The sequence below is a fragment of the Paroedura picta genome, chromosome 17 (genome assembly GCF_049243985.1).
Source record: "Paroedura picta isolate Pp20150507F chromosome 17, Ppicta_v3.0, whole genome shotgun sequence".
NCBI classification, from domain to species: domain Eukaryota; kingdom Metazoa; phylum Chordata; class Lepidosauria; order Squamata; family Gekkonidae; genus Paroedura; species Paroedura picta.
The window spans coordinates 22,264,186-22,291,250 of NC_135385.1; the positions used below are offsets into that span (position 1 = coordinate 22,264,186).

The following is a 27,065-nucleotide window of genomic DNA, read 5'->3' on the forward strand; positions in this document are numbered from 1 at the left end:
CATTCTCCCATCACAATGTGCCAGACCTAGAGACTATGGGATCTGTGCTGGCCAGATTTTATGTTAAAAAGTTTCCTTCAAACAGCAGATTTGTGGACTGTCTAAGGCCCATCACCAAAAGATCAGCTTGCATAATCTGGCCGAAGAGAAACCGTGCCTGACAGAGGTGGAAATAACTAGCCATGCTGGCCTGCTCCACCCCCGTGACATCAGCTGGGATCCTCATCCCATTGGATCCATTGCCTTTCCTTCAAAGAGCTATAGGGGGTGAACGTCTTGGTCTTCCTCCGGTAAGCGAGCCCAAGGAGAGAGGGAAAGATGGGCCCAAGGTCCCTGGAGGAGGTTCATGGCTGTAGGGAGAGTTTAATGTGCCCCTTCCAAGTCCGACCCCTACACCACTGTGACTCTCTCTTGTAAACGACCTTCATCAAATGGAAAGGGACACATTTTTAAATAGACTCTGGTGGAGCTGAATTTGCATGAATCATCATAGGGCAGAATCAAAGAGCTGGAAGGGAACTCCGGGGTGATAGACCAACCCCCTGCACAATGCAGGAAACTCACAACTCCCTGTCCACCCACAGTGACATCAGCTCCATGCCCAGATGATGCCCCACCCCCAAATCCCTGGCCAGTCTAGCCCAGAGAAGACAGCCGCAAACAGTTCCGTGCACTTGTGCGCCCCTGATAATTTTGCAAGTGCTGACATCAACTCTCTGACCTGGCGTGACCTACCTCTTCCCCGCCTCCCAGCACGGAGCACATCCTCCCCAAACTGACCACTCTGTCAGAGGCCATGCCACTCTGCAATTCGCATGTCACAATTCATGTGCGAATGTCACGATTCGTGTGCAAATTCAGATGTCACAAATGAACCGAAGTTGATACAGACTGCAGGGAACCCGCCAGCTACGAACTCGACTTTGGAAGACCCGTCAATGGATTCCACTTTGTGAGCTGTCTGCGTTCAGAGATGATAATGAACCGGGGTTGGAGCAACCCAAACCGTGGTTTGTAAACCACAGGTTCATCACGCCACCCGAACAACGCCTGGCCTCTCATCAGCGCTTCTCCCACCCACGCCAGCATGACGCTGCCGGGATGGGGGGGGGGAGGGAGGCATTTAAATGTACAGATCTTAGGGCTACGATTACAGACGATGTCAGAAATATTTATTCCACCCCCCCCCCCCCAGTCCTGCTACCGATGTGCTCAGCCCTAAACTGATGCACCGGCACTGTCTGCCTAAAATTTGCACAATGGGCCATTTTATCCCCTCCGCTTGCACACCTCGTCCCAAGTACCATTTTGCTAGCATAACGATTCTCAATGCCAGCTATAAAACGAGGCCGCCCTAAACCAGGTCTGTAAGCATTTTGTGATCTTGACTTTTACTTTGCCAACAGGAAAAAAAAAAGAAGAAAGAAAAGAAATTACAACGGGTAAAAAAAAAAAAAAAAAACAAGCCAAAACCCCAACGCCACAAAATAATAACAGCCAGTGATGGGATGTGATTGTTCAGAAAGCAACATACTGTATATGGTGTAATTATATTCTGCAACTGTTCTCCGCATTCTATCAAATATTGCTTCCTCTGTATAGTAATCTTACATCTGTTCTCCATTTGTTAAAATAGCTTTCCCGGATCTTGTGAGATGACTACTGCAATATGTGTGCCCCCCCCTCCCCAGAAGTGTTAAGGATCAGTTCTTGGGAAAGTTTAATTCCCCAAATCAATAAAAATCCATCTTTGCCTCCAGTTCTCGGGAAGAGAAACAGAACGTGGGGACAAAGCCCAGTTAGATCCCATCAGCCAGAGAAGGGCTAAGAAAGGTTTCCCAATGGGGTGGGGGGTGGTGAGTAGAAACTAGGACTCCTGTGCTCTCTGTCTGCTCCCCCCTGGTAATCCAATCCAGTCCTGCAAAGGATGTTGATGCCCATTTTCTTGAGGACTGAAGCGACAGACTGGATCCGTGCAAGGCAGGTTGTCGTACTGCTTGGGAGCTTGAATTTTTGTGCGTGCTGGTGGAATATGCTGTGAAAAAGCAAAGGTGAAACAAGGTACTCCATACCGGAACCTTGTTGCATATTAGAAGGCAACTTCTGTATGAATCCTTGAAGAAATCTTTCTGGGGTTGGTTTTTGCCAGTCGTGCCACGCTGCCCTTTGTTTCGCTGATGTTGCTGACCTCTGAGGAAGGCCAGTGCTCAGACCAAGGAGCAAACGCCTTGTCCCAGCCACCATCTAATCTGTAGGTTGCATAAGCTTTCCCCAGCTTCTGAGATGGGGCAGCTGCTCAATGTGTGTGTCACTAGGCACATGAGGAGCAGGGGCTAGGCCAACAGGGGCGGGGGTTTGCCTGACTCATCCCTAGGCAGATTACCAAGGGCCAGAAGAGGATTTGGTCTCCCCGCCACCACTAGGAACAAACGGCAGCTACTAGCTTACCTAGGGGCAAGTTAAGCTTGCCTGTTGTGGTGGGGGCAACACTCAGACCAGGAAGGACCTTGAAGGGAAGCGACACACTGGGGGCGTCCAGATACAGAAGAGGCAGCATCTGGCCCCTTCCAAAACTTCCTTCCACGTCCCTTTCTTTTCCAAACATTTTCCCAACTAGAAGCACTACTAGGAATAATAAATAAAACTCTCCGGATGGGTGACGAGACAACTTTCATTCGGTGGACTTTTTTTGCGAAGAGGAAGGTTTAGAAAGCTACTTGACTCCCTCGAGAGCCAGATGTTTGCAGTCCTCCGAAAAACACGTCTCTACCTCTACGGGTTTCTCTCTTTCTCTGTCTCTTTTCTCCAGCCTTCCTTCTCAAGGGGAATTTACATAACAACATGGGACGCACAAAATGCTTAAAGCCACCAACCATGACAGTGCAAATTACTATCATTTGTCAATTCCGTGCACAAGGTGCTCACTTCAGGCAACTGAGACTGGTTGCATGCTGCGTGTGGTTTTGTGTGGCGAGACAAGGTCCTCATGCATGGCATTCATAAATGCTTGATTGCTCGGGGGCGGGGGCGGGGGGGGGGCGGGAAAGGGAGGCGTTGGAGAACCCCGAGTGAGGAGTCTGCAGAGCCTCAGGCCACTTACCCGCCGTAAGCCGGAATAGGGGGAGGGGGGGCCGCCGCTCGAAACGTGTTGTAGACGGTACGTCCCCTGCCTCTTAGGTGGGCACCTCTGTATGCAGCAGCTGCGGTCGCAGCAGGATAAGGGAAACCCGGCACTGAGAGAGAGGGAGAGAGAGAGAGAGGAATAGATCAGAAACTCATCAACTGGCTCCAGAAAGACAGACCATCACCCCCCAAAATCACATTCTTTCAGAGCCTCTGTACCCATGAGAAGCAGTGACCTGATATTGAATCAAGGACTACGATCCCCACTTCATCAGACGGACCCCCCTCCCCCCATTTCATTGATTGCTGTATGTGGTGCTTTTGGTACCCTGCACTGGCATCGTGCAAGGTCTTTTTCTATATGCTATTACTATCCTTGGAAGCGTGACAGAATTTTTGACTCTGCCAGGCTCCATGGTCCCGAATGCTGCTACGGCAGGGGCTGCAGCATCAAGGGCCTTGGGAAATGCAGTCCCCCAAATGCAGTTGCTGTAGGAACAATGTGGAGATCCCAGTCCCAGGTGACCAAGGGAACGACATGCAAGGACGTTGGCAGAACTTTCCTCTGTTGTCATTCTACAGCTCTGCAGTCCCCTTTTGGACCCCCCACCTCCCGGCTCCATTCTGGAATTGGAGAGAGAGAGTCCTCTCTCTCTCTATTTTGTCCAACCCTTGCATTATTTTATAAACCTCCGTCATATTCCCACCCCATATTTTTTTGAAAATGAAAGTACTCCAGTACTTCTTAAGAAACGTGTCCAGTCATTTGATCTGTTTTGGTCAGCTTTTCCTATACCTGTGATTCCACACCTTTAATGCAGATAAAGAGATTGTATCTCTCATATCTCTTGTCTGGGGTCTCTTTTTAGAGGGCAGAGGTGGTTTGTACATTTTTAGATCTCCCTGCGAGCAAGTAACACGATGGGGGCGGGGTGCTAGTTGGTGTTGGCTAAATGGATGTGGAGCTCCTTGTTCCAGGGTAGATTTGGGAACCAGGATCCTAATTGAGCAGGTAAGTGAAACAAATATCACCATGCAAACCCCCAATAAAAACAATCAGAGAACAGAATGCTTAATGTAAAGCTAGAACACAATGCCAAACTGGTTCTGGATCATCCACTTGGTTTTATATTGCATTTCCAGAGCCATACTGGATTGAAAATAAATATAAACACTCTTAATAGTATGTCCATAAAGAGAGAGACACCCCCTTCTTGTTAGATTTTTAAAATCCTGATTAATCCCACAGATCCAGGGGAGAGTTCAGAGCCAACAGCAAGCAGGGAAGGGAAGCAGGCCCCAGGTCCCCTTATGCTCACACCTGAGCAGCAAACACATGCTACTTTCTCCTCAATGGCAACAATAAATACCTCTCTTTCCCATTTATTCTCCCACTAAATGAGAGAGAAAGAATTGTCTGGCATGCTACCTGGCAGTAAAATGTGATGCGTACGATGAAAAAAATGAATATTTTAACACCACGAACGCAAAAGACAGTGTCTGTTGTGCTGCTCAGCACTAGAGATTCCCAAAGATGAGGCACACATTATGAACTGTATATTCAAGTTCTGAAGCTCAGGGGCCAATAACCAAGGAGCAGATGCAGAGCCCGACAGGGGAGCAGACTCCCTATCAAAGTCATAAAAAAAGCACAGTCCCTTTAACGGCCAAGTCTTGTTTGCATCCTGGCTCTGATATGGATTCGCACAAGAGCACCATATGCCAAGAGGAAGGTGTGCCAGCACGATGGATGGATCTCCCTCTTCGTTCTTGGGCTCTGCCCCTCATGCCACTGGGGCGCACCCTCTTGCCACAAGCATGGGGATGCTATCACCCCCCAAGTCCTGTGGCTATCTTTTGCATGGGATGTAGCCTCCCTTCTGGAAAACTGTAACCCTGTTCTTAAAAACTGTAAAGCCTCAGTTGCACAGCTTTGCACAAACAACAACCTACAAATGCTTTCGCTTGAGACCCAAAAAAGTGCAGCACCTCTGACAATTACATGGGGGAGGACCGAGAGAATGTCTGTGCCTACGTATAATGCAGAGTGCAGATTTACAGAACCACAAGGGCCACTGAAAAATACGAATATTTCATGGGAAAACTGAATGGCATGAAAACAAAGAGCTGTAGGCTCGCTTCAACTGAATTGAAATTGAAATTTGACTGGGAATTTTCCAGCCAAACCAGCGAGAGTGAGAAGCACATTCCATGAGCTAAGGTGACCACCCAGAAGTTATGGTGACAACAGTGTGCACATGGAGAAAGGTATACACCATCCATCCCAGCGGAATAAGTCCTTGGACACATGAATTTTTATGCATCAGCCACAGAAACTGGTAGAAGGGAAATTAAATTGTTCACCCCCCCCTCTTATTTCACTAATTCACACTGTATTTATACTTGTACAAGATGAACATTTAGACAATCATTAATTTGCCATTGTGCTAAGCTTCACTTTGATATTCAACTGTGCTGCTTAAGCAAATTTTGGACAAACTTTTTTTCCCCCCTGTAAAGGGCAGTCTCATTTGAAATTCACTGAAAAGAAAACACACACACACACAATTTCTAATTAATGTACAAGTTTAATCACCATTCCCCACATGGAAGAGCAATTTTTCACTGTTCATTTGCTTGGTGTAATCTCCTAACTGACATAACAGAGCCGCCACAGCCTATAAATCTGTTCCCATTTGTTCTTTTAATATTCATATCGCATTGGAGTACAGCTGCTTCTTGCAGCAGTCTATTACAACGTGCAGAAGTGTCGATAAAATATTACGAAAAGCCGTAATTTGCTGGCCACCATTTTTTTTTGGGGGGGGGATGACGAGACTTCCGGGGAAATGGCAGCTGGAACAGGAACATTTTGAAAGCCTTCAGACTCTTCTTGCTGAGGACAGAGAGAATTTATTCCTCTATCCTCACCTCTCCCCCCACAGGGGAGAGCCGACTGACAGGCAAATTCATGGAGGAGGCCTGATTTATACAGACTCCACTTGGGATCTGATAACACCAAGGTCAGTCGAGAAGAAGTGGCACTTAAGGCAAACAATGCTAAAGTTAATATTTTTGGAAAATAGTTTCCAAACTACAAAGGAAAAGGCTGGAAATGCCAAAACACAGGTGAGACATTTCTCATATGTAGTGGATGTGTAAAAAAGTGAAGAAGAAGAAAAAGTAGGGAGAGGAGGAGGAGGAGGAGGAGGAGGAGGAATGAAGCAAGCAAGCAAGGTGTATATGAGAAAATACAGAACATATTAAATTTAAATTCCCTGTGGAAGATAATAATACGTTTTATATATACTGCCTAATAAATTATAAAATGTTCTTGAAGAGACATTCAAATACATGGTGAGAGCAGCTAGACTCATCTACGCAGCAAAACTAGGTTTCTGCTCCTGCCTAAAAGAATGGGAAAATAAGCCCACTGAATATGCAGTGATGGCAAAATAAATTGAAAAATAGATCAATCATAAAATTTGAAGAGAGTTGGAATATGCATTATGCAAGCAGAAGATAATTAGTTTGAAAAATTGTAGGTAACTTTTAAATTGTAATGCAGGGGTGTTTTATTATTTTATTTATTTATTTGTTCTATTTATATGGTGCTGCTCCCGATACCATCCAGCCTGTGGTGGTTCACAACAATATAAAATACAACCAACAACCTTTACCCAGCTTAACCCCCACTCCCACGCTCCGTAACCTGCCCACCCTAATCCCAATAAGCCCCACACCGGCCAGCAACAATAGCCATATGTTGTGTTGTGGAGGAATGTTTTTTGTTTTATGAAACAGTGATACGCAGCCCCCTTTTCATTTCTGTCTCTCCTTCACATCTTTAAATATTTTCTAAAACAATATTAAAATAAGTCTAGGAGGTGAGGCGGATGCCACGGATGGTTCCCCTTTACTGGCCACCGACTGGGCTACGATGAGTTGATTAATTGCCTTACTGCAAACCGACAAGGAGCAGAGGAAATTGACACGGCTCTGATTAATTAACTGTGCTGCTTAATTTTAAACGGGGAGGCAGTTACAAAAAGGGGAAGGAAAAAGAAAGCGGCACGCGTTTTGGAAAAGGCTGCATTCCTCTTCACAGGGAAGGATTTGTTACAAAGGAATGGAGAAAACAAAAGCCTGTGGAAATGGAAAGGCAGATCCTTTGGATGAAGGACAGAAATCCATGTGGTCTAGCATCTTTCCCCACCTGTGGTGGTAAATGACTTTAGAACGTAAGAGCAGCTGCAGTGGGTCAGATCAACGGTGTGTTTCACCCTCCCTCCTTTTCATTCAGAAGGGCAGCTGCCTCCCTTGAACATTTCCCAGGCCTTTTGTCCAGCTGACCAGGATGGTCTGCCCATCAGTTGTTAAGGCTGGAATGCTTCAGTTTTGCTTTCCTCCTCCAAAGGGACCCTTGAAATGGCTGCCTTTGGAGGGTTTAAATAGCAGCCATTTCAGTGGTTGATTTCACTTCTTCCTGCTCCTAAGTTAAAGGGATGGGCCAGTTAAAGGGATGGGCCAAACTCAGATGCTTTGTTTCAGTGCTTCTAGGTCACTGAGATTTGAGGGTTTGGTTTGGGAACCCCCTGAACCCCCCAAAAGGAACTGGAACTTTCCGATTCATGCCCATCTTATTCCTAAACACACCCATGTGTTCTCTCTCTCTCTCCATTGCCTTAAGGTGCAGTGGAACTGTTCTCACATTCTGATAGAACATTATGGACCTCCCCACCCAAGGGGAGGGGCTGTGGATTGCGAAGTTTACCAAGTCAGGAGAGGAGGCATTTGCACGGGCCTAGCTCTCCTGGGGAACAGCTGCATGATTACCCAAACACTTAACCCAACCCTCAGGACTGCAAACACCTGCTAGGAGTAAATCTGAGAGAGACAGTAGTCCAACAGAAAACACCAACCAAAATCCACCAGACCCATCTGGAGACTGTCAGGGAAAGGCACAGAAATGCTGGCTCATTCCAACCTGGCTCATCATGAACCCCAAGCAGTGAAGTGTGGAATCCAAAGCAAATGATGTATATTTTTGGCAAAATGAGCAGGACAGAAACCAGGTGCACATTCCTCAGTTTGTTCAAAGGTTTGTTCATCTGTTTGAATTTTTAAAAGATCCCGTCTCCTTTCCGTGAGGGAATGGCAGTGTCTCCATTTCATTAAAAGGAAAATTGAGTTGCTTAAGACAAAGTCCTCGAGATGCTTGGGAAAGGTGCCTTTCCCGAACCACCAGTTCGGGGGCTGCGAACCGGACCACGTTTGTCCCGAATTTAATCCTGATATTTTGGCAAGGTTTATGCACGGTACGGAGAAAACAGTGTGCAAGCAGCTGCACCCATTTCAGATTTTAAAAGTTTACATCATGAAAAGGATAGCACCAGTACCTTTTGAAGTATATAATATTAATAAATGCACTATCGAAATTAGATCAGACCTTGGAACCCACTCTATTGGGAGAGTTCTAAGACGTGGTCATGATGAAGACTACATAATGGAATTTCATTCGGATTGTTTGCTCCCGACTGTTACTGTGGAGGAATCTCTCTGCACACAGTGCCAGAGAGCACAAAAACAGCTTCAAAAGGAGCGCCCTGAGCATTTTGAATGTGGGAAGTACCTGCTTTAGCGGAGCCAGCTGTGTCCCAGAACTACATCTAGGCGCCCTCAGGAGCTGAATTAAATGTATTTACGACCCTCTGATGACTTTTCAATATCAGATTTTCATACGTTTTGAATGAGATTGTATCTGGGGCGTCAATGTATATTTTTTTACTATAAAATGTGATATAGCACATGATGTTGATTTAAGAATCCACAAACATCTTTGAAGAATGCCCTTAGTTTAGAGGGATAGTTGCTGGAACATAACCCACTCCCTCACCCCATGACGTCACAGATGCCTTGCGGTGACCCCTGGAGGGGTTTTTGAGGCAAGAGACGTTCCAGCCACCAGGGACTCTCTCAAGGGTCTCCCATCCAAGTCCTAACCAAATTTTGTGATTTGCTCCCATTACAGGTCAACTGTTTCCATTCCTCACTTCCCAGCCCTGATTTTGTAGATTCATTTGTATTGTTTACGATCGTCATGTTTTTATAATTCATGTGCGTGAGCATACAGAATGATTTACGTGCATTAGTGCACAAGTTATTTGTTTTAACCATGTCCAATGTTTACACAGATAATCTATGGATAACCTTGATTCATCAAGAATTGTTTTGAAAGACTTAAGTTCTTGCGGGGACATTTGGCCTGGGTGCATGGAGAAACTACCCATCAAGGGTTCAAATGGCACACGGGAGAACGTAAAATCAAAATGGAGGCCTGCAGGAGCAAGAAATGCAACTATCCCCATTTTGAAGAGGCTAAAACAGGAGGGGAAATGCCCCCCTATGGGAGGGGGAATGCCCTACCTCAACCACTCAATGAGGAGTCTGTGATTTGCTAGCACCATCTACTGGAAAGCAAAGGATGTGGCAGGTTGTGTTTCAGGGAGGCACATCTGAAAAATGGCCCTTGACCGAGAGCCCATGAGAAAGACGAAGAAGTCACCCAGCTGGCCGCATGTAGAGGAGGACTGGGGAATCGAACCTGGCTCTCCAGATTAGAGGCCACCACTCTGAACCACTCCAGCATGCTGGCACAAGTCTCATCCCCAGCTCATACTGAAGATCAAATATCCTGGCTGTGTGGGATTCTTCAGATGAATACAGCAGAAGCTATTAAATACGGGTCAGACTGCTTTGATATATAAAATGCTGGAATACCATTCCCTGGGCTTCCATATTTATTTAGGATACTTGTAGGCTCTTAGGAGAACTGCTTTGGGAGCACTGCCCTTCCCTGAGTCTGGATTGCCAGAAATTCAGTATCATTTGGTACCAGCTCTCCAACTGAGAAAGCACTTTCCCAGCACCTGAGATCCGTGAGCCGAGCTGGGGGTTCCGCCTGGGACCCTCACTATATGTGGCATGCTGTCATAAGAACACAGAATATGTTGGACCAGGCCGATGGCCCCTCCAGTCCCACACTCTGTGCCACATGGTGGCCCAAACCCTGGTGCCGTCAGGAGGTCCATCAGTGAGACCAGAAGCCCTCCTACTGTTGTCCTCCCCAATCACTAAGAAGACAGAGCATCCCTGCCCCAGACATAAGAGAAGCCATATTGGATCTGGCCAGTGGCCCATCTAGTCCAACACTCTGGTCACACAGTGGCCGAGATCCTGAGGTCCACCAGCAGGGTCACAACCTAAGTCTCATCCACCTTCTGCAATGGAAAAGAAACGGTGAAAGCAAGTTCTGTCTAGCATACATGCGCGGGGTCAGCATACCTGTGGACTAGCCCAGAGACCAGAAAAACTGGCATAGAAAGAAGTTTTAGATCACCTGAATCAATGCATGGCACAGACAAAATTGGGGCAGGGGGGTGCTGGAATTGCTTAATTGTTAAAACAAAAAAGGAACCCTTTGCTTTTTCCGTTCTCTCAGCCTACCACCATGACAAACATGCTCTGAATGCAAACCGTGTTTCTCCTCTTCCAGAATGACAGGAATGTAAAGTAATTGAAGTCTGTTTCCCCCATCGCCTTAAAAGACAGTGGCGTGGCATCAAATCAAAATGTTTCCTGCCGGTGGTATTGCAGCGTTCGTGGGTGGGTGGGGGGGGGTTCTTTTTTGGGGGGGAGGGAAACCCTGCCTAGCCACCTTTCAAAACTATCTCATCTCTGCCTCGTTGTTTCCCGTTTTTCTCGTGAGCGAAAATCCCAGGGCAACGTAGTTTATTGTTTTAATATCTCTCTGACACGAAGCGAAAATATCCCTCAGCGGCTACTTATCTGTCATATGTATTTCGGTGAAAGAAATATCAAGTCAAGGCTGGGGAGGGGAAGCGCACGAGAAGACGGCAGCCGGAGCCGTTTTCTGAAGAGAGCAGGCCACGATGGAATAAGAGGGAGGAAGAGAAATGCCGTCTTGCATCAACCCCCCCAGGGCCTCAAGAAAAGGCACTAAATCTGAATGGGAATCATTGTTATTGTCCTGCTGGAATCTCACTTGTGCATTACCTTGCCTTGAAATGTTCCATGCACCCCCCCCTCTCTGCACGCATCCAAATCCCTTTTTCTTGGCTTCTACCATAGAGTTTTTGCGCAAATACCAGAGCACCGCCCTGAAATCTTGGATGGGATGACGCCATTCCCAGGTCACGTGGCAACTGATGCAGACACATTGCTGCATGCCGGATGGTTCTCCCTTTACTTTTCCCTCTGCCAGATGGTGGGTCAGTGATGGGGAGGCAGGATATGACATTGGGAACCTTAATCCATACCCATGGAGGTCTGAGAAGGACACTGTCTTCCACCCTAATTCAGAGCCTCACATAGGTTTTCCATGAGCTCCAGCTGCCCCTGTGCTCTTGAAATAAATGGGATAACCGGAAGGTTGGAGCATATGTGGGGTTCCCCAAAAACGAAGACCAACAGATGTGGAAGTTCTATGTGAACTTCGGCGCTCCCATTTCTGCCATCAAATGCCAGGATCGGGTCCCACAAACTTTTAAGAAAGACGTCAGAGTTGTAATTATTGGTGTTTCACACCGTTGACTTTAATGCCCACCCAACAAACAAGCCCGGAGTCCCACAACGGGGGCGGGAGGGACAACAAACGAGGGAGTGTGGTCAGAACGGGTGGGTAGGAGTCAACGGTAGCCGAGCGGATATTGCTAATTAAAACGGTTAAAACAGAATAGCATTTTACGGACACAATGGGCTGTAAACTTCCTTCCTATTAATTGAACTCAATGTAATGACATATTGGAAGGAATAGCTAGTGATCTGGAAATTCATTGGGACCATTAGTTTAATTACAGAAACTGATGGAAGTTTTCTTAAGACAATTATGGAAGGAACTGGAGCAGGGCGGGATAAATTTAGAAACTTCCGAACCGCCCAAATCTCCTTTCCCCCCTTATTTCCCAGCCCCCTTTGATGAATGTCTGTAGATTGTGCTGCAGGCCAGAGATTTGAGGCCAGAGATTCACATGGAGGACCACACGAGCCGTTCTGCTTCTCAAAAAGATTGGCACCATTATCGGCTTGGATTTTTGGGATGCATTAATATGCCCTTTGGGGTTTCTTTTCGTATGTTCTCGTTGTGTGCTTGCCCACCGGAGGCAACATTCCGCCCTGAAATCCCCCAAAATGTCTGTCTAGCCGAGGGAGATGGGGAGAAGCTGGAATCATGTTTGTTTGTTTATTTGTTTTAAATATTCACTGGGGTCGGATGGACATTCACAGGCAAAACAAAAGAGAGAGCCATAAGAGTGCCTTACTTGTGGATGTGTATACTAGGGAGCTGGGGGTACTGTACACGGGAGATCCCTCCTGGTTTGCCTGGCACAGCAGCACCCTGCCTGGGAAAGAGAGAAAGACAGAGAGGAAGAGAGGACGGTCTGAGATCGGGAAAACTCACACTGGATCTGACCAGCCCCGCCCCCCCCGCCCCCATGCGACAAATCCCCTTGGAACGGTCGACACGCCAGGCCGTCGACCGCAAGCGACAACTGAACGCCCCCAGACACCTCGACCCAGTCACACACCTGTAGCCCTCCCAGCGCACTGCTCACTCCCCTCCAAGGCAAAACATGGTCCAGTTTCAAGCTGCCCCGTGGACAGCGGCCTCTCTCCCCCTCTCTCCATCTCTTTCCTCTCCTGACGCATTCAGCCCGTCGCTGATGGAGGAGATACAGGCCCCTGTCCTGCCCGGAGAACTTTCCCCAGATCCTTGGAGTTTCTTTTCAACCAGGGTCAAAATCAGCCTGAGCAGTCTCACGGGCTGGACGGAGCAGCCGCCTCGAGAGGCGTGCCAGCAGAGGTGACGAAATCCCTTGGAACAGAGGAAGGTGGCCCATTGGGGCCGGTTCCCTCTGGAGAAAGAGGCTCTCCCCCCTGAGAGCCATCTGGAGAGCCACCATCGCCACATGGAGCAGACAGAGGGCAGGCTGGCCAGAGGCCCCAAAGTGATGGGGAGCTTTGAGCAAACTGGAGCTGGAACAAGTCCACAGGGGAGAGGCTCACAGGTCAGAGAGGCTCTTCCACCACACACCCCCATTGCAAACGCAGTGGCGAAAGGGGGTGGCTGCCCCATTGGGAATCCCCTCTCCTGATCCTCGGGCCTCCTGACCCCATTCCGACCTCATCCTTCCTCCAAGGAGTTCAGAGCATCTCTGAATTCTACCTCCACAAAGTTTCCTAAAGTACATTAGGCTGACCACGGACGCTGACTGGCCCCAAATCACCCTGCGAGCTTTCAGGCAAGGTGGGGATTTGAACACAGGGGCCAGCCCACCGTCGAGCTCACACGGTGGGAAACACAACTTGTGTGTCCTGCTTGATAGCCAGCCCTGACAGTCCTCCCTGGGCACGAGCAACGTACAAACTGTGCTTTCCGTCTCCCTACTGAGGGTTTAATTTAGTGATTTATTTCCTCCCTCCTTCCTTAACAGTTGGCTTTATTAACCACCCATTCCAAATTCACAAACAGGCCTGCTAATAAAGCCAACTGTTCCTTATTCCACACCGGGAGCCAAATTTATATATCATTTAACAATGTGCATCCCCAGTCAATTCTGGTGCTGTACTACCTACTGCAATTCGGGGAGGATTAATCCAAATGAAGGTCAGTGTTTTTGGCATTTAAAACGATGTGTGTGCGTGGGGAATGCTCTGAGTTTTAAAAACCCAGGGGGGTGGGGGGAAGCCTATGCATTTGATTCAATTTAGGAAACCTTAACACAATAAAATGGCCAAGCGTGCCTCAAAAGGCAGAACGGAGCTGAACGCAATGCCTGTTCCTCCATTCTCTAGATCAGGGGTAGTCAAACTGCGACCCTCCAGATGTCCATGGACTACAATTCCCAGGAGCCCCCTGCCAGCATTCGCTGGCAGGGGGCTTCTGGGAATTGTAGTCCATGGACATCTGGAGGGCCACAGTTTGACTACCCCTGCTCTAGATCTTTTTGCACAGTGGTGGGCTTCAGCAGAAGCTTCACTTCTGATCTTTTGTTGAAAAAATATTCCAAACCGCTGTGGCAAAGCACCAGGTTAAATCTAAGGCTATGCAGTGGGGGTCCTCAGTGCGGTGCCTGGGGAAGAGGGCGGGGGTGTGGATGCAGCTGCGTGAGCTTCTGCCTGAACCGCTGAAGGGTCATTGTGCTCTTAGGGACAATGACCGCAAAGGATTATAGATCATACATAATGTTGTTTATTGCTGCTGTTGTTTTTGATGTTGCGAGTGTCCATTTTAACTGGGGTTTTAATGGGTTTTCAGTCGGATTTTGTAAACCGCCACGAGCCTCTCGGGGGTGGCGTTTAATACATTAAATAATAATCATAATAATATCACTCTTCAGACTTGCGTCTAACCTTGATCCGTGACGTTTTGTGGTTGGCTCCACCTACTGCAGGGGTCATGTTGTGACCACGCCCCCAGCCTCATGTCACAATTCCCAAAGTGCCCCGGCTCAGAAAGTTTGGGGACTCCAACATACAGAACCCCAGCCTTTGGTACCCCCCTTCGCAAAGATACAACTATCGCCATCTTCCATGGTGCCCCCCCTATTATGCCACCTCCCATGGTCACTTGGGGGAACTGGCTATAGACAAGGTGCAATAATAGAATCATCGTTTCCTTATTAATAGCCAAATAGATCATAAAAGAAAAAAATTGGCTAAAAATTGACTAATCTCTCAAGCATATAATTCTAAAGATTAAAAAAAAAATACTTTGAAATACTTAAAACAAGGCCCAGGCAGGTCCACCTTCTGAAATCTCATTCCTTGCAAGAGTTTGAGGGGGAGACTATGCTGGTCTGCAATGGAACCACTAAAGTCAAGTCCAGAAGCACTTTTGAGACCAAGTTTTTGAGAGTCAAAGCCTTCTTCCTCAGGGATGGGATACCCACTCCAAGTTCTTAAAGGTCTTCCACTTGTACAATATAAGTAGCGTTGAAATTAGGCATAAACCAACCCCCCCCCCAAAGAAAAACCAATAGAATACCAGGAATGGAAAAGGCAGAACCAAAATGACCGCCTACAAAAACGGGAAGGGGGCTATTCAGCCTTTCCTGATCTCCACCCCCCCTAAATTTATCCTAGAGCACCATCCATGCAACTGATTATGCTGATTTCTAAATACAGACAGATTAACCCAATATTGTTTAATATTACTTATGTTAATTATACAGAGATGTTTGTTTCAAAGCTTTCTTAAAAAAAATAAAGCTGCTCCCATTGTTTTAACAAATGTAGTGTTCAAGTATTATCATACAAATGTTAAAAAAATATATCCCAGCTAGATTAACAACTCTGATGATGGTTAATGCATTCCTAAAACTTCTGAGAAGCTGTTACAACCCATTACGGCTGAAATATTGGTGTATGAAAAATTAATAAAGCCACCAGAAAATGGAATTCAGCATCTGTACTAGCTATTTACACAGAAAGAATCACCCGGAATTAATTACGCCCCGTGTTACATTCTAATGAGTTTTTCATTAAAATGTACACTATTATGGAAACTAAACAAGGATTATTCAAAGAAAAATGCCAACAGCTGTTATTTTTTTTTCTGAGGGAGAGAGAGATTAAAATTAGTTAATTGGTTATACATTTAAATCTAGCGTAGGGTTAATAGAAGGCTATTTATCATTCTGTTTGTCTGTAGGTTTGGTATGGGAAATGATATGCACATGACTATGGCTAGTCTTCGACTCAGAGGGAATTGTCATGCTCTCTGAGGCGCAAGGCGTTCCCTGCCCTCGTGCGCTTATAATTCGAGGGCATTCCTCCTGCCATGTTTCTTTTTCCACATTCTTTTCTGCAGCGGTGTCATTCCTCTGTTTTTAGCTGTTGGCTTTGGCGGTCCCTTGCATTGAACACCACGTCGAACCTATAAGAACTTCTGGGATTCAGAGGACGTACAGTGGGCGCCATGACAAAATGGCGGCCATGAAAGCCCACACATGGAAGTTCTTTAATGTCGATCCATGACATCCCTACTAGTTGATAAGAAACAATATGGACATTTGCAGTCTTATAAAACAATCCCATATGGTGGTTAAAAAGCCACTAAATGGGGGTGAGTGGGTCCTGTTTTGGCTATGGCACTGTGGTATCCTGATCTGCTCTGGTGACAACCAGAAGTGTCAGCTGGAGGGAAGGGGTAGACAGCCGAACAGAAGAAGATTAAATGGCTGGTATTTGATACCAAGAGAACCACCGGCTATTGGGGACAAAAGTATAAGAAACAGTACAGATCTCTATTCCCCCCTTCCCTGCCTATTTTCAATCATGTTATACTCTTTGGTTGTTCTCAAGCCTGTTTTCATCCACCTCAAATCTACATAGGATGTGGTGGAGGGAGGAGGAAGACCCAACGGTAGCCTACTTCTCAATGACCCTTGACCATTTACTATTATGTTCAAGGTTTTAGAAGTTGATTTACGTCAGACGGTTCCACTTCTGACTTTAATTGCCTGCTCCGCGTTGTCAGGACATAACTATATCTTAAATTTGCATTGCATTAGGGGCCTCTTCCCTCCCCCGCCGCCGTCCTCCCGTCTATTGATCTTGTCTCCCGGAGTAATTTAACTCCATTCTAATTTTCTTCCGCGCGCGGGCCCCTCTCCATCCAAGGAGGTGAGTTATGCGTATTCAAGAGGCACATCTTATGAATCTTGTTAAGGTTTACCGCCTTATAGCCCGCGCTGATGGAATATTTAATCAAAGAAATGAGTTGGCAGATATGATGTACAACACGGTTAAGCCTTGTGGTGTGTGTCTTCACCGCCAATTGAGAAGCGGGGGAATGTGCTATTCATCAGTGCTATCCTGACAGCTTTGTATAACCTCCTCCTCTCCCCCCCTTCCTTCTCTTTCCCCCCAAAAAAACTTATTTATCAAGATTAAAGATATTTTAAATCAACAGTTTCTCCACAGATATATCATCTTTATTTCCAAAGTGGCCAAATTTTTCATCATTTAGTAGCGGGGAAACGGAAATTCTCGCCCTGACTGTGAAGTAGCTCGAATCTCCCATGTATTTTTTAAAAAATAAAATAAAAGAAGGACATGGTAATGTCGGCAACTCCCACGCCCCCCCCCCCAAGACTACCGGTCCCTTCCCCTTTTCCGGCAATGTGTCACCCTCGTGTTGGGAGTCAACGGAAGGATCAACCCAGCAATCTGGCTTTAAAGTTCTGGAGTCACCACAGAATGCTGCCAGCCACTGTTGTCTATCAGTGAGGACAAATGAGGTCAGGGAGAGTGAGGGCAAAAGATGAAGAGGAGGACCGGCAATCTCGAAACAACATGAATAGGTTTGCAGTGGGTTTTTTGAATCTCTGGAAATGGGAGGCGCCTCTCAACACTGATGCAAACGGATTTCAACCCAAGCTTGTTCTCCCCTCAAGGCACCCAAATTAAGCAAATGCCGGTAATTAGAGGAAAAAGCCCACCTCTGATAAGAGGTTCTACATCTTTCACCGTTAGCGTAAGGCATCATAATTCACACCACTAAATTCATAACATTCTAATGGTAATTAAAGATTCTCATTAAGAGGGCCAAACACCTCGCCCCTCAAGGCCGACTATAAAATATATTTATATATATATATACCGGGGAACTCTGTGAGGCTATATGCCAAAAATCGATAACCTGCCATTTTATAATTAAGAGACAATATAAATGTAAGGGGAAAGTCCACTAAATAAAGAAAATTACTTTCTGGAGGGAATGGAAACATTGATTTTAATTTACAAAAACGTGTGACCTCTTCATGGGCAGCTCTTTAAGGCAATTAGAAGTTGGTTTGTTAATGCTGCTGGAAAAACTGATAATTCTATGTTTGGCATGTGTTTGGCATCAAGCTACCAACATCTACAATTTGGCTTGGTTGAGAGTGGTTGGGTTGGGCAGGCTACACAGGTAAAGCTGACAAAAGTCGCCATTGCTCTGATTAAGGCTAAAGGCCCTTTTCTCTGGGGGGGGGCTGATCTCTGTTGACGGGTGATCAATTGTAACCCTGGGAGATCTCCAGGTGCTGCCTGGAGGTTGGCAGCCCACTGTCCCTGCCTTTGCACTGAAACATGAATGAATGAATGAATGAATGAATGAAATGGTCTGTTTCCTTCTGCATACTGCAGGGAAGGAGACGCATGCAAGACTTCCTTGAATTTCTTGGAGAAAAGGCAGGATTGAAAAGAAAGAGAGAAAAAAGGAAATGCAAATATCTGTTCCCTTGGGGATATTAGAGGACATAGGGAGAGAATTAACCCCTGCCCTGCTGCACTGTGGCCCCAGTCGGAATGGTAGCTCTTTACCAAGAATGAACACCCTAGTGGTGACCAAATCACAGATCTCCCATGCTAAATTCCAGTTGGATTCGCACCTGCTGGCTTCTGCATTGTAACAACACAACCACGCACGCACAGGGGTGTATTCTTACCTGCATAGAATTCTGGGCTATAGACTGCGCCAACAACTGGATTTAATTTCCAACCTACAGTCAACATATAAAAACAAAATTGAGCTAGGGTTATAATAGGGGCTCATAATGATTACGGGTGGCTTTATGTAGAGAGAGGAAGCGCAAAAAATATGACTATCCATAAAACGGTTATAATAAAGTCCTGTAAGCAGTTATATGCTTCACGGGACTCTGGAAGAAATGGCCAAAGGAATATCCCTTTAATATCCTCTAGATATGAAATATGAATAACAATAAAACGATCCCTCCCTCCGGGGTGTGTGTGTGTGTGTTCGAAGCGACCTTTTGCTCATGCTGGACACAAGAGTGAGCCTGAGGATCCACTCAAATGTTTAATGGACCATGTGGTATAGTCCTTTCCAAACATGCTAAGGGAGACTGTCCCTGCCAGAGTCCCCCAAAATCACTGCACATGGAACGCTTCCAGCTGATCTGCCAGCATAAAGCACGAATCCAAGTTGGGCTTCATGCTCTAACCCAGTGCGCCCCATTGTGAGCCATTCGATGCTGGGGTGGGGAAGAGCATGGAATTGCTTGCACAGATCCCACCGTGTCTCCTTCCTCTCCCCAGTTCTCCATGGGTTCCTTCTAACCAGGCCCGGCTTTACACAGTGGTGTGTGCTGGGTAATCTTAGACTCGTTTCTGCTATCATGGAGATGTGTTGGCATCTGTCCCGGCACTGTTTCATTCCTCCTTAATCCCAGTTTAATGTGGGGGACGTCCGCAGTTAATTCCAGAACGGGAATGTCTGGCTTCCCCACATTTAGCCGCTCGCTCTGATCATTCTTCTGCTTGCCCACATCTTCTTCGACCGTGTCCCCGACGCCCACATTTGCACCGAAAGAAAAATGATGACGGAAAAGGCCATGAAAAACTACAAGGTTCCAAGGCCATGGAACCCAAGCCACACCCCAATTGCATTTTTAATTGCAGAAGATGTGCTTTCCTATAACACCTTCATGCCCCCCTCGTTTACCTCTGCACCGTCCCAAAATACGAGTGATTGGGCTGCCTTTCCCGGTCTGCCAGGCCCTTCTGTCAAAGAGGCTGAGAGAGACCCTCAGATTTTAAGTTATACTAATGATACCTCAATTTATCCGAGGAAAGAGAAGAAGGGAGCGGGGGGGGGGGAAGAACTGGTATTTTGGATGATGCAGATCGATGCTCTTCGCTGAAAGTTGTGCCCATCTTTCATCTCCTTCCCACTCCCGGCTTGATGGCTGTATCATCTAACCCGGAGAATCTCTCCCAGCAAAGACTTCATTCATCATGGAAATAACAGCAATTAAACTTTACTTTGTCTTGTCAGTGAGGGCTGTGCTGTCCCATAACTGTGTGGGTTAATCAAGTGTAAGGAGAGACTTGACACAGCTGAATGAGGAACCGCCAAGGAGCCCCCGTGTTAGCGGCTGGGAGAGGTAAATTTGCCACCGTGGGTGTAATTCCGGGAATTTGTCTTGCTGTCACAACACTCATCTCCTCAGGTGGAAACTTTTGGAGGGGGAGAAAAAAAGGAGCTGCTTCCACGCAGACGGCTGCATGGCAGAGCAAGGGGAGGAGGTGGGAGGAAGAAGCACGGCCAATCCGGAGGCTTTATAGAGCCAGCCAATCACAGGGTTCAATGTTGGCCCTGTTCCCAATGAATGGAGATGATGCTCCTGATCACATGACTTTTCCAATTCATGAATATTCTAATGAGTGAGCCTAGCTTTCTGCTTCTCCTCGTTGGTATTCTAGATTTATTTGCCAAGCATAGGGTTCTTTCAAGATGCTTATATGCAATTTGTGTCATATAGGGTATGCACAATGCACACAGTATGTCCAATGCTGATTTATTGATGGTCAAAACACACCATACATGAACAATCCATACATTTTCCAGGGGGGAAATACCTTGATTTGCACACAATCCAATATGTATAGGTGGGTGGGCGGGGGTTTAATTTTCAAGGTGGGCTAAGCCCCCCCCCCCGGCTACATCTATATATAATGGTTGAGGATATATTGTATCAGGGTACCTGATGAAGTGTGCACGCACATGGAACCTATATCTTGAATAAAACTTTACTGGACTTGAACTAGGTAGGCCAGATAGTGTGGTGGCTTCATGTCACATTTGACAAACCTCTGGAGGCTAAATTCTCAAGAGGACTTCTGAATGTTGGGTGAAGTGGAATGTACACTCTCCGCACATGACCTGAGGTTTGTACCAAAGCAGCAACTGGCGTGATGCTTCAAGGGGCCCTATGGGCGACTGACAATGTTTCATTTATGCCTCATAGAGATGGCGTTGCCCCTTTGGCTGCTGAACCATTGAGGCGGTCAAGCGTCGGGAGGTATGCCTTGCCCCTTGAAGTGAGTGAAGCATTAAGTGGTGGCTGAACCCTTCCCCGCATGGCCCCAAAGAACAATGAGGCTGAAGAAATGTCTGGATGGACCAAGGCAGATGAGTTTTGTCCTCAGCTCCATGAGCCTTCAAGACACCATGATCTTGGGAGAGAAGGGCAGGGAAACACCTCAACTGGGAGAGCTAGTGACAGGCCATGTGGGCTTTGATGGACTGATGTTCAGATTGAGCATAGGGCAGTTCTGCGGGTTCATGTTCTTCACAAAATAAATGGCATGGCCAAGGTTCAAGAACAAGCAGTGTGTGCAAATTTGCCAGGCTGCAGAATATGAGAAAATATTTCACATGCTTACCGTTCGTATATGGGTTTACAGTCTTTTTGTTTGTCATGACGCGGGCCGTTGCATTATTTACCTAAGCACATAGAAAAGGGAATTAGTATCGTTTGCACAAAAGGGAAAGTTCCGTGATACTAATGAAACACATGCATTATTGCTGGCATTAGTTATGTATAAATGCAATTTAATTTATATCCCAAAAAAAAATCCAAAAAGAAAATTTAAAAAGCAGGAAGCACATAACAAAATCATCATACTATTTATAATTACATTTACTCTCATCGTCAGTTTCTTTTTTTTAAAAAAAGAAACTTACAAATCATTTCAATAAAGTAACATCATCTCCTTTAAACTTTAATAAAGAGACATTAAAAGCAAATTAAAAAGGTTCTGCATAATTGAAGACTTAAGAGCATGCTTTTTGTTCCATGGTAACACTGAAACGATAAAATATTTAAAAACGGAATTTTCCCCCAAAAAATAAAGAAAAGAAAAAAGAGGAAAATACCGTATGAAGGAACATGCAGTGGAGTAGAAAGGGGGGAAAGAGACAATGTACAAGGGAAGAACTGAAAGGTCAAAAGAAAATCAGGGGAGGGAGGACAAACGGATCTAAGCATTGTGCAACAAAACCTTTCAAAGAGAGATTCCATTGGAAAAGCGACATGTAGCATTCAACACTGGGGAACATGAGCCTCGTTTGTTCATGGCAAGAAAACTAACAAAATCATTCAAGCTTTCAAAATCACAGCTAACAAAAGGATAAAAAGAGGGTGCATTATTGAACACAATATGGAGTTAACAATCTGAGTAAGATGTGCACAAAAGTCATGTCCTCGATCCAAGTCAGTGTCTCCAAGGCTTGCTTAAAATGGACACTCAAAATTTACAGGCGTACCGATATAGAGGAAAAAAAAATATAGAAAGAGAGCATCAAGAAAACTTAATACGACAAGTCAAAAAAACTCCACGTGGTATATATATATATATATCAGCGCTTAAAAAGTATACGTGAAACGGCGGATGGATTTTGCAACTTACCATTCAGCACCATCGCCGGCATGGGGTATGTATACAGTTACCATGGTTACTGAGAGTTTGGTGAGGGCCCTAAGCGCTATGGTCGAAGGGGGGAAAATGGAAAGGCAAAACATGCGACATCTTACTCAAAAGACGACAGCATTTTCAATTGGTAATTTTTTTGTTTCTTTTTCTGTCTCTGTCTTTTAATGCTAACAAATAATTACTCAGGCAGTGTTGAAGGGGATCCAGTGGTCATAGGGGAAGTGAAGGCGATTGGGGGGGGGCACATTTTCATATTCAACGTAAAGGGTTTAAAGCCTCTCAGGCAAAGAAACATGGCTTTGCTCAAAACGAAAACAAACTTTGGTGTTTGCATTTCAGATTTTGTTAACTGGACATTCAATGTTGATTGCTCAGATTTCCCAATTTGAATGATTTGGGAAGCCACTGTAGATCCTGCATCAACCCTGCACTGGAAAACAAATAAAAAAAAACAAAATAAAAAAACAAAAAACTACCTTGTTTTTCTTTGCCACTTAATTTTGTTTCTTTTATTGTTTCCAATTTTTAAAAGATCTATTGCACCCATTGATTTACAAAACCTTTCAAAGTACAGCAAAATATTAAAAGCTCATCACGCTCCGGTCATACAACTTTCAGCAATAATTATAAAGAATTACAAAATCAACTGATTTTTTTAAAAAAAAATAATAAACCCAAGTATGGCCAGATTATCTTTATTTATATATATTCTCATACATACATACTGATATATATAAATAAATATAGAGAGATATATATTTTAAAAAATGGGAAGGGAAAAAAGGGAAGCACACGGGACACTAACGAGGCGTCGGAAACAACAAATGAGAGTGAAGCAGACATTTATAAAAAAGATGAAAAGGAAAATATTTTGAACATGCACCTCGATTTTACGGCCCTCTACCACGGTGCCGTGTAATTTCTCCCTCGCCCTTTCGGCATCAGCACTATTTTCGAAAGTAACGAAACCAAATCCCTACATGCAGGTGGGAAGAGGGGGGAAAATAACATGCACATCATTATTTCAGACAATGACCACTTCTTTGCTTATGTTCTCGTTTGTGTTTCTCTCTCTTTCTCTCACTTTCTGTCTCTCTTTAATTTAATAGGCTCTTGTTCTTCCTTCATTTCTGTAACATGCAAATTAGAAAAATTATAATCGTACCGAGATGTGCAATTAATAAAGCGACCCAATGTGAACAACTTTTCTCTCTCTCTCTCTGTCTGTCTTGCTTTCATCAGTTAGACCATATCCGCTGAAGAATGTCAAAGAATGAACACCAAAATACCTTTTTATTTATTTATTTACTGCGTCTCTAAATTGTCGCTACAGAGGAAAAACAAAGAAATCTAATGAAAAAAAGGGGGGAAAGAAACATCTAAATCGATGGAGCGATGTTATCACGTAGGAAAAAAATTGTGAGAAAAGAAAGCGAATCACTTCTGAACAGCATGCAGATCTTTTTGCTCGACTGGTCATAAGTACAAACCAAAAACGTGTGCAACAAATTTCAATGCCAAATGCAAATCTAATCTAGAACATTGGCTAGTTACTCATGCTGTTGTGGATTAAAAATAAAACATGTCCGTCATGCAACACTCGGGGTGTTAATAATTTTGTCCGAGTCTACAACCTTTCCTTTTTTTTCTCCTTAAAGAAAAAGGAGGAAAATAAGCTCTGCCAACAAAACAAAGTTGAGGTTGAAAATAAACATCCCTAACTCTCTCAAAAGATAAAGCAGAATTATGTGGTATGAGTAAAGAAAACACAGAATTCAGAAATGCAACCATTTGGAGCAATGTTCAACTAGTCCATATTGTCATTCTTAAGTTTCCCTATTCAGTTGCAACATGTCTTACATATCTGACATTGGGTCGATTTACACATGGCCCGGGCATGCACATTTGACATGCAGCAGAGTGTCAGAGCAAGCCATGGACTCACACACCTTGCACTGTGGCACAGGATGTTTTGTGGAAATCGTGGTCTTTGTGAGTATATTTATTTTGTAGCTCTCCCCTGTACACACCAAAGGGGCAAAGGCAAAGTGGATAAGCCCTAGTTCACATTAAACACCCTCTGTAAAGTTTGGAGGGGGTCAATGTGTGGTCCTAATTCTTGCTCCCACAATCCACAGAATGCTGGACATACATGCTGGGGCTATGCGCGAACAAGCCCGCTGTCAATCCTGCCACTCTTTTCATTGGAATTTGCTTGAAGTGGTACATGTTGGGTGAATTCTCTTCATGAACCTTCTCCCTCCCTCCCTGAATGAGTGGACTTCTGCAATCCCCAATGGATGGGAGTCAAATGGAAGCAGGTTGTCCAAAGCAGCACCACATGCCAACAACCTTTGCAGCTGGAAACCTGCACGTTGTTCAACAGGAGAAGGCTGAAGGGAGAATAGCTAGCTGTACATAAGGACAATCTCGTTCTTTTTGATTCCCATGGCTTCTGATCCTCATGGGAGGAATCAACCTTGCCATTGGTCTGCAGATGACTCCCTTTTGGGGAGGTTGAATATCTCCAGCATGGCATGCTCCTCGTCTGTGGCACTATATAAATGGATCATTGCCATTATCATTATTACCACCACTAGGCAGAACCAACTCGGAGAAAGTGTCTCCACTGTGGTGCTCATTCCTGGCGGACACCTAATCCACTTTATGAACTGAAAATAGAGTCAGAAACTCCTCGGGACAAAATCCACCCTTTTGTGTACTACTTCAAGCAATTCAGTACCATCTAACTTCACTGCCATTTTAATAACATGTTTCAAACAGATACACTCTTGTGTTTTAAGCATTCAAAACATTTTGCCTACAACTGACAGCAAAACTTGACATTTCAATGATTTAAAAAAAAAAGGCTTTTGGCAAACAGTTCATTTGGTGATCAGAAATGCAGCCCAGCTTCTTGAAATAACCTGAAATTTCATTTCCCCCCTCCCAGCTCTCCATACAAAAACTCTTCTCTACAAGAGAGGGAAGATTCTCTAAAATAGGAGGGTCTCGGCTTCCTCTACTGGCTGGGCATACCATGGATGGAAGATTTTGTTTCTGCCTTTCTGATAGCTGGAGCCCCTGCAGCTCTGCAGGGTGTACCAGACTTCCACAGTGGCCTGGGGATGGTGTAAACACCAGAATTAAAACCATAGAAGAACAGCATGTTGAGCAGGGGGTTGGACTAGATGGCCTGTATGGCCCCTTCCAACTCTATGATTCTATGATCCTGCGTTGAGCAGGGGTTTCGACTAGATGGCCTGTATGGCCCCTTCCAACTCTATGATTCTATGTGTACTCCAAAGTTCTGTTTGCCACACAGATTCGTACAAGGCAGTTTACCACTGGAGTAGGGTGGGGGGTGGGGATGGGCAATAACATCTGAGGTGGGTAAAACTGGCCAGATGCCAAATGACCCTGATCACATGTTGGTCATCTAAGCATGGATTTGCTCACATGCTGGGCACGCTGTGGTGGGTGACATTTGGCCTCCTGTATATTGCCTATGCTGACAACTCTCATACATTAAGCCCTCCTCGACATCAGGTCACGTGACTCTGTACCACTTTTAATTGCAGCACGGACACATAGGGCATCAGTAAAATTGTCAAGCGTTGACCGGGCGCCAGTGATAAAAAGTTTGGGGACCACTGTTCTACGGGACTCCCTTGTAGTTGTCCTATGGCAGACCAGCACAGTTGACCTCTGTAGTAACCTATGGAGAATTGTCCCTCGCTTCTAAAAGAAGATATTTCCACACAGCAAGGACTAACTCTCTGACTTTGTTATAGAGATATGACAAATACCTTGAATGTAAAAGGGGTTAGCACACTAAAGTTTTTAACTAACTGAGAAAACATCTGCATTTTCGTCATCAGGAACAATCACATCCGATCAAGTAATTACTCCAGAGAATATTAGATGACTTGCTTCCATTTCTAAGCAGAATAGATACCTATTCGAACAACTCCCCCCTCTTTCCTTTTCTGAAAGCATGAACTAATTTGGCAAAAACGAGTGTGGAAATTACCAGGGAAGTAGAAAGAATCGGTAGACAACATTTGATTATATTTAAAAGCAGAAAGCAATATTCCCATTTAAACAGCGACAGTTTTGTCGTAGTTAAAATTATCCCCTTTTAAAGGATTCAAAATTAGGCCAATGAATTTCACGCTGTTTGGGAAATTGACACACACACACACATACAAAAAAAGAAAGAGGGGAGAAAAGCCCGATAGATGTTTCAATTAAAGTGGATACTTAGGAAAGGTTTATTACTTCAGACAAATTAAGCGTTTCCACAGGTGTATTCAACTGCTTACCTTGGAGCCTCGCTCATTAAAAATAATTTCAACATCTAAGATTTTACCAAATTGCTGCAAAGAAACAAAGAAGTCACATGAGCATTTAAAACACACACACACACACACATTAGGGACATTTAAAACAGTACCACAGGGAAAGCCCCCGTATTTCAGGAGGAGATACTAGCTGGGTTCTGGAATGCAGCTGACTGAAATAGAATACCAGAGCCCCATGTCTAGATCTGGACTAAGCAACCCGCTGCAGATCTTACATTTCCCCCTCCTGCTACGAGCATAAAGGAAGCCACGCTGGGTCAGGCCAGTGGC

General features: G+C 45.2%; 1 protein-coding gene across 24 annotated transcripts in view; it reads right to left on the minus strand.

Annotated features, from left to right (window-relative positions):
- The window catches only part of RBFOX1 (RNA binding fox-1 homolog 1), an 832,795-nt gene that overhangs the window by 36,749 nt on the left and 768,981 nt on the right, over positions 1 to 27,065 (minus strand). For 16 of the 24 annotated variants that reach the window (XM_077316478.1, XM_077316476.1, XM_077316480.1 and 13 more), the window contains 6 exons: positions 26,757 to 26,810; positions 23,315 to 23,407; positions 21,382 to 21,442; positions 18,639 to 18,692; positions 12,465 to 12,545; positions 3,101 to 3,233 (listed from right to left, as the gene is read on the minus strand). In XM_077316478.1, coding sequence (XP_077172593.1) covers positions 3,101 to 3,233; positions 12,465 to 12,545; positions 18,639 to 18,692; positions 21,382 to 21,442; positions 23,315 to 23,407; positions 26,757 to 26,810 — 476 coding nt within the window. The remainder of the gene's footprint in view (positions 1 to 3,100; positions 3,234 to 12,464; positions 12,546 to 18,638; positions 18,693 to 21,381; positions 21,443 to 23,314; positions 23,408 to 26,756; positions 26,811 to 27,065) is intronic. The other 8 variants (XM_077316487.1, XM_077316481.1, XM_077316497.1 and 5 more) reach the window with 3 other exon arrangements.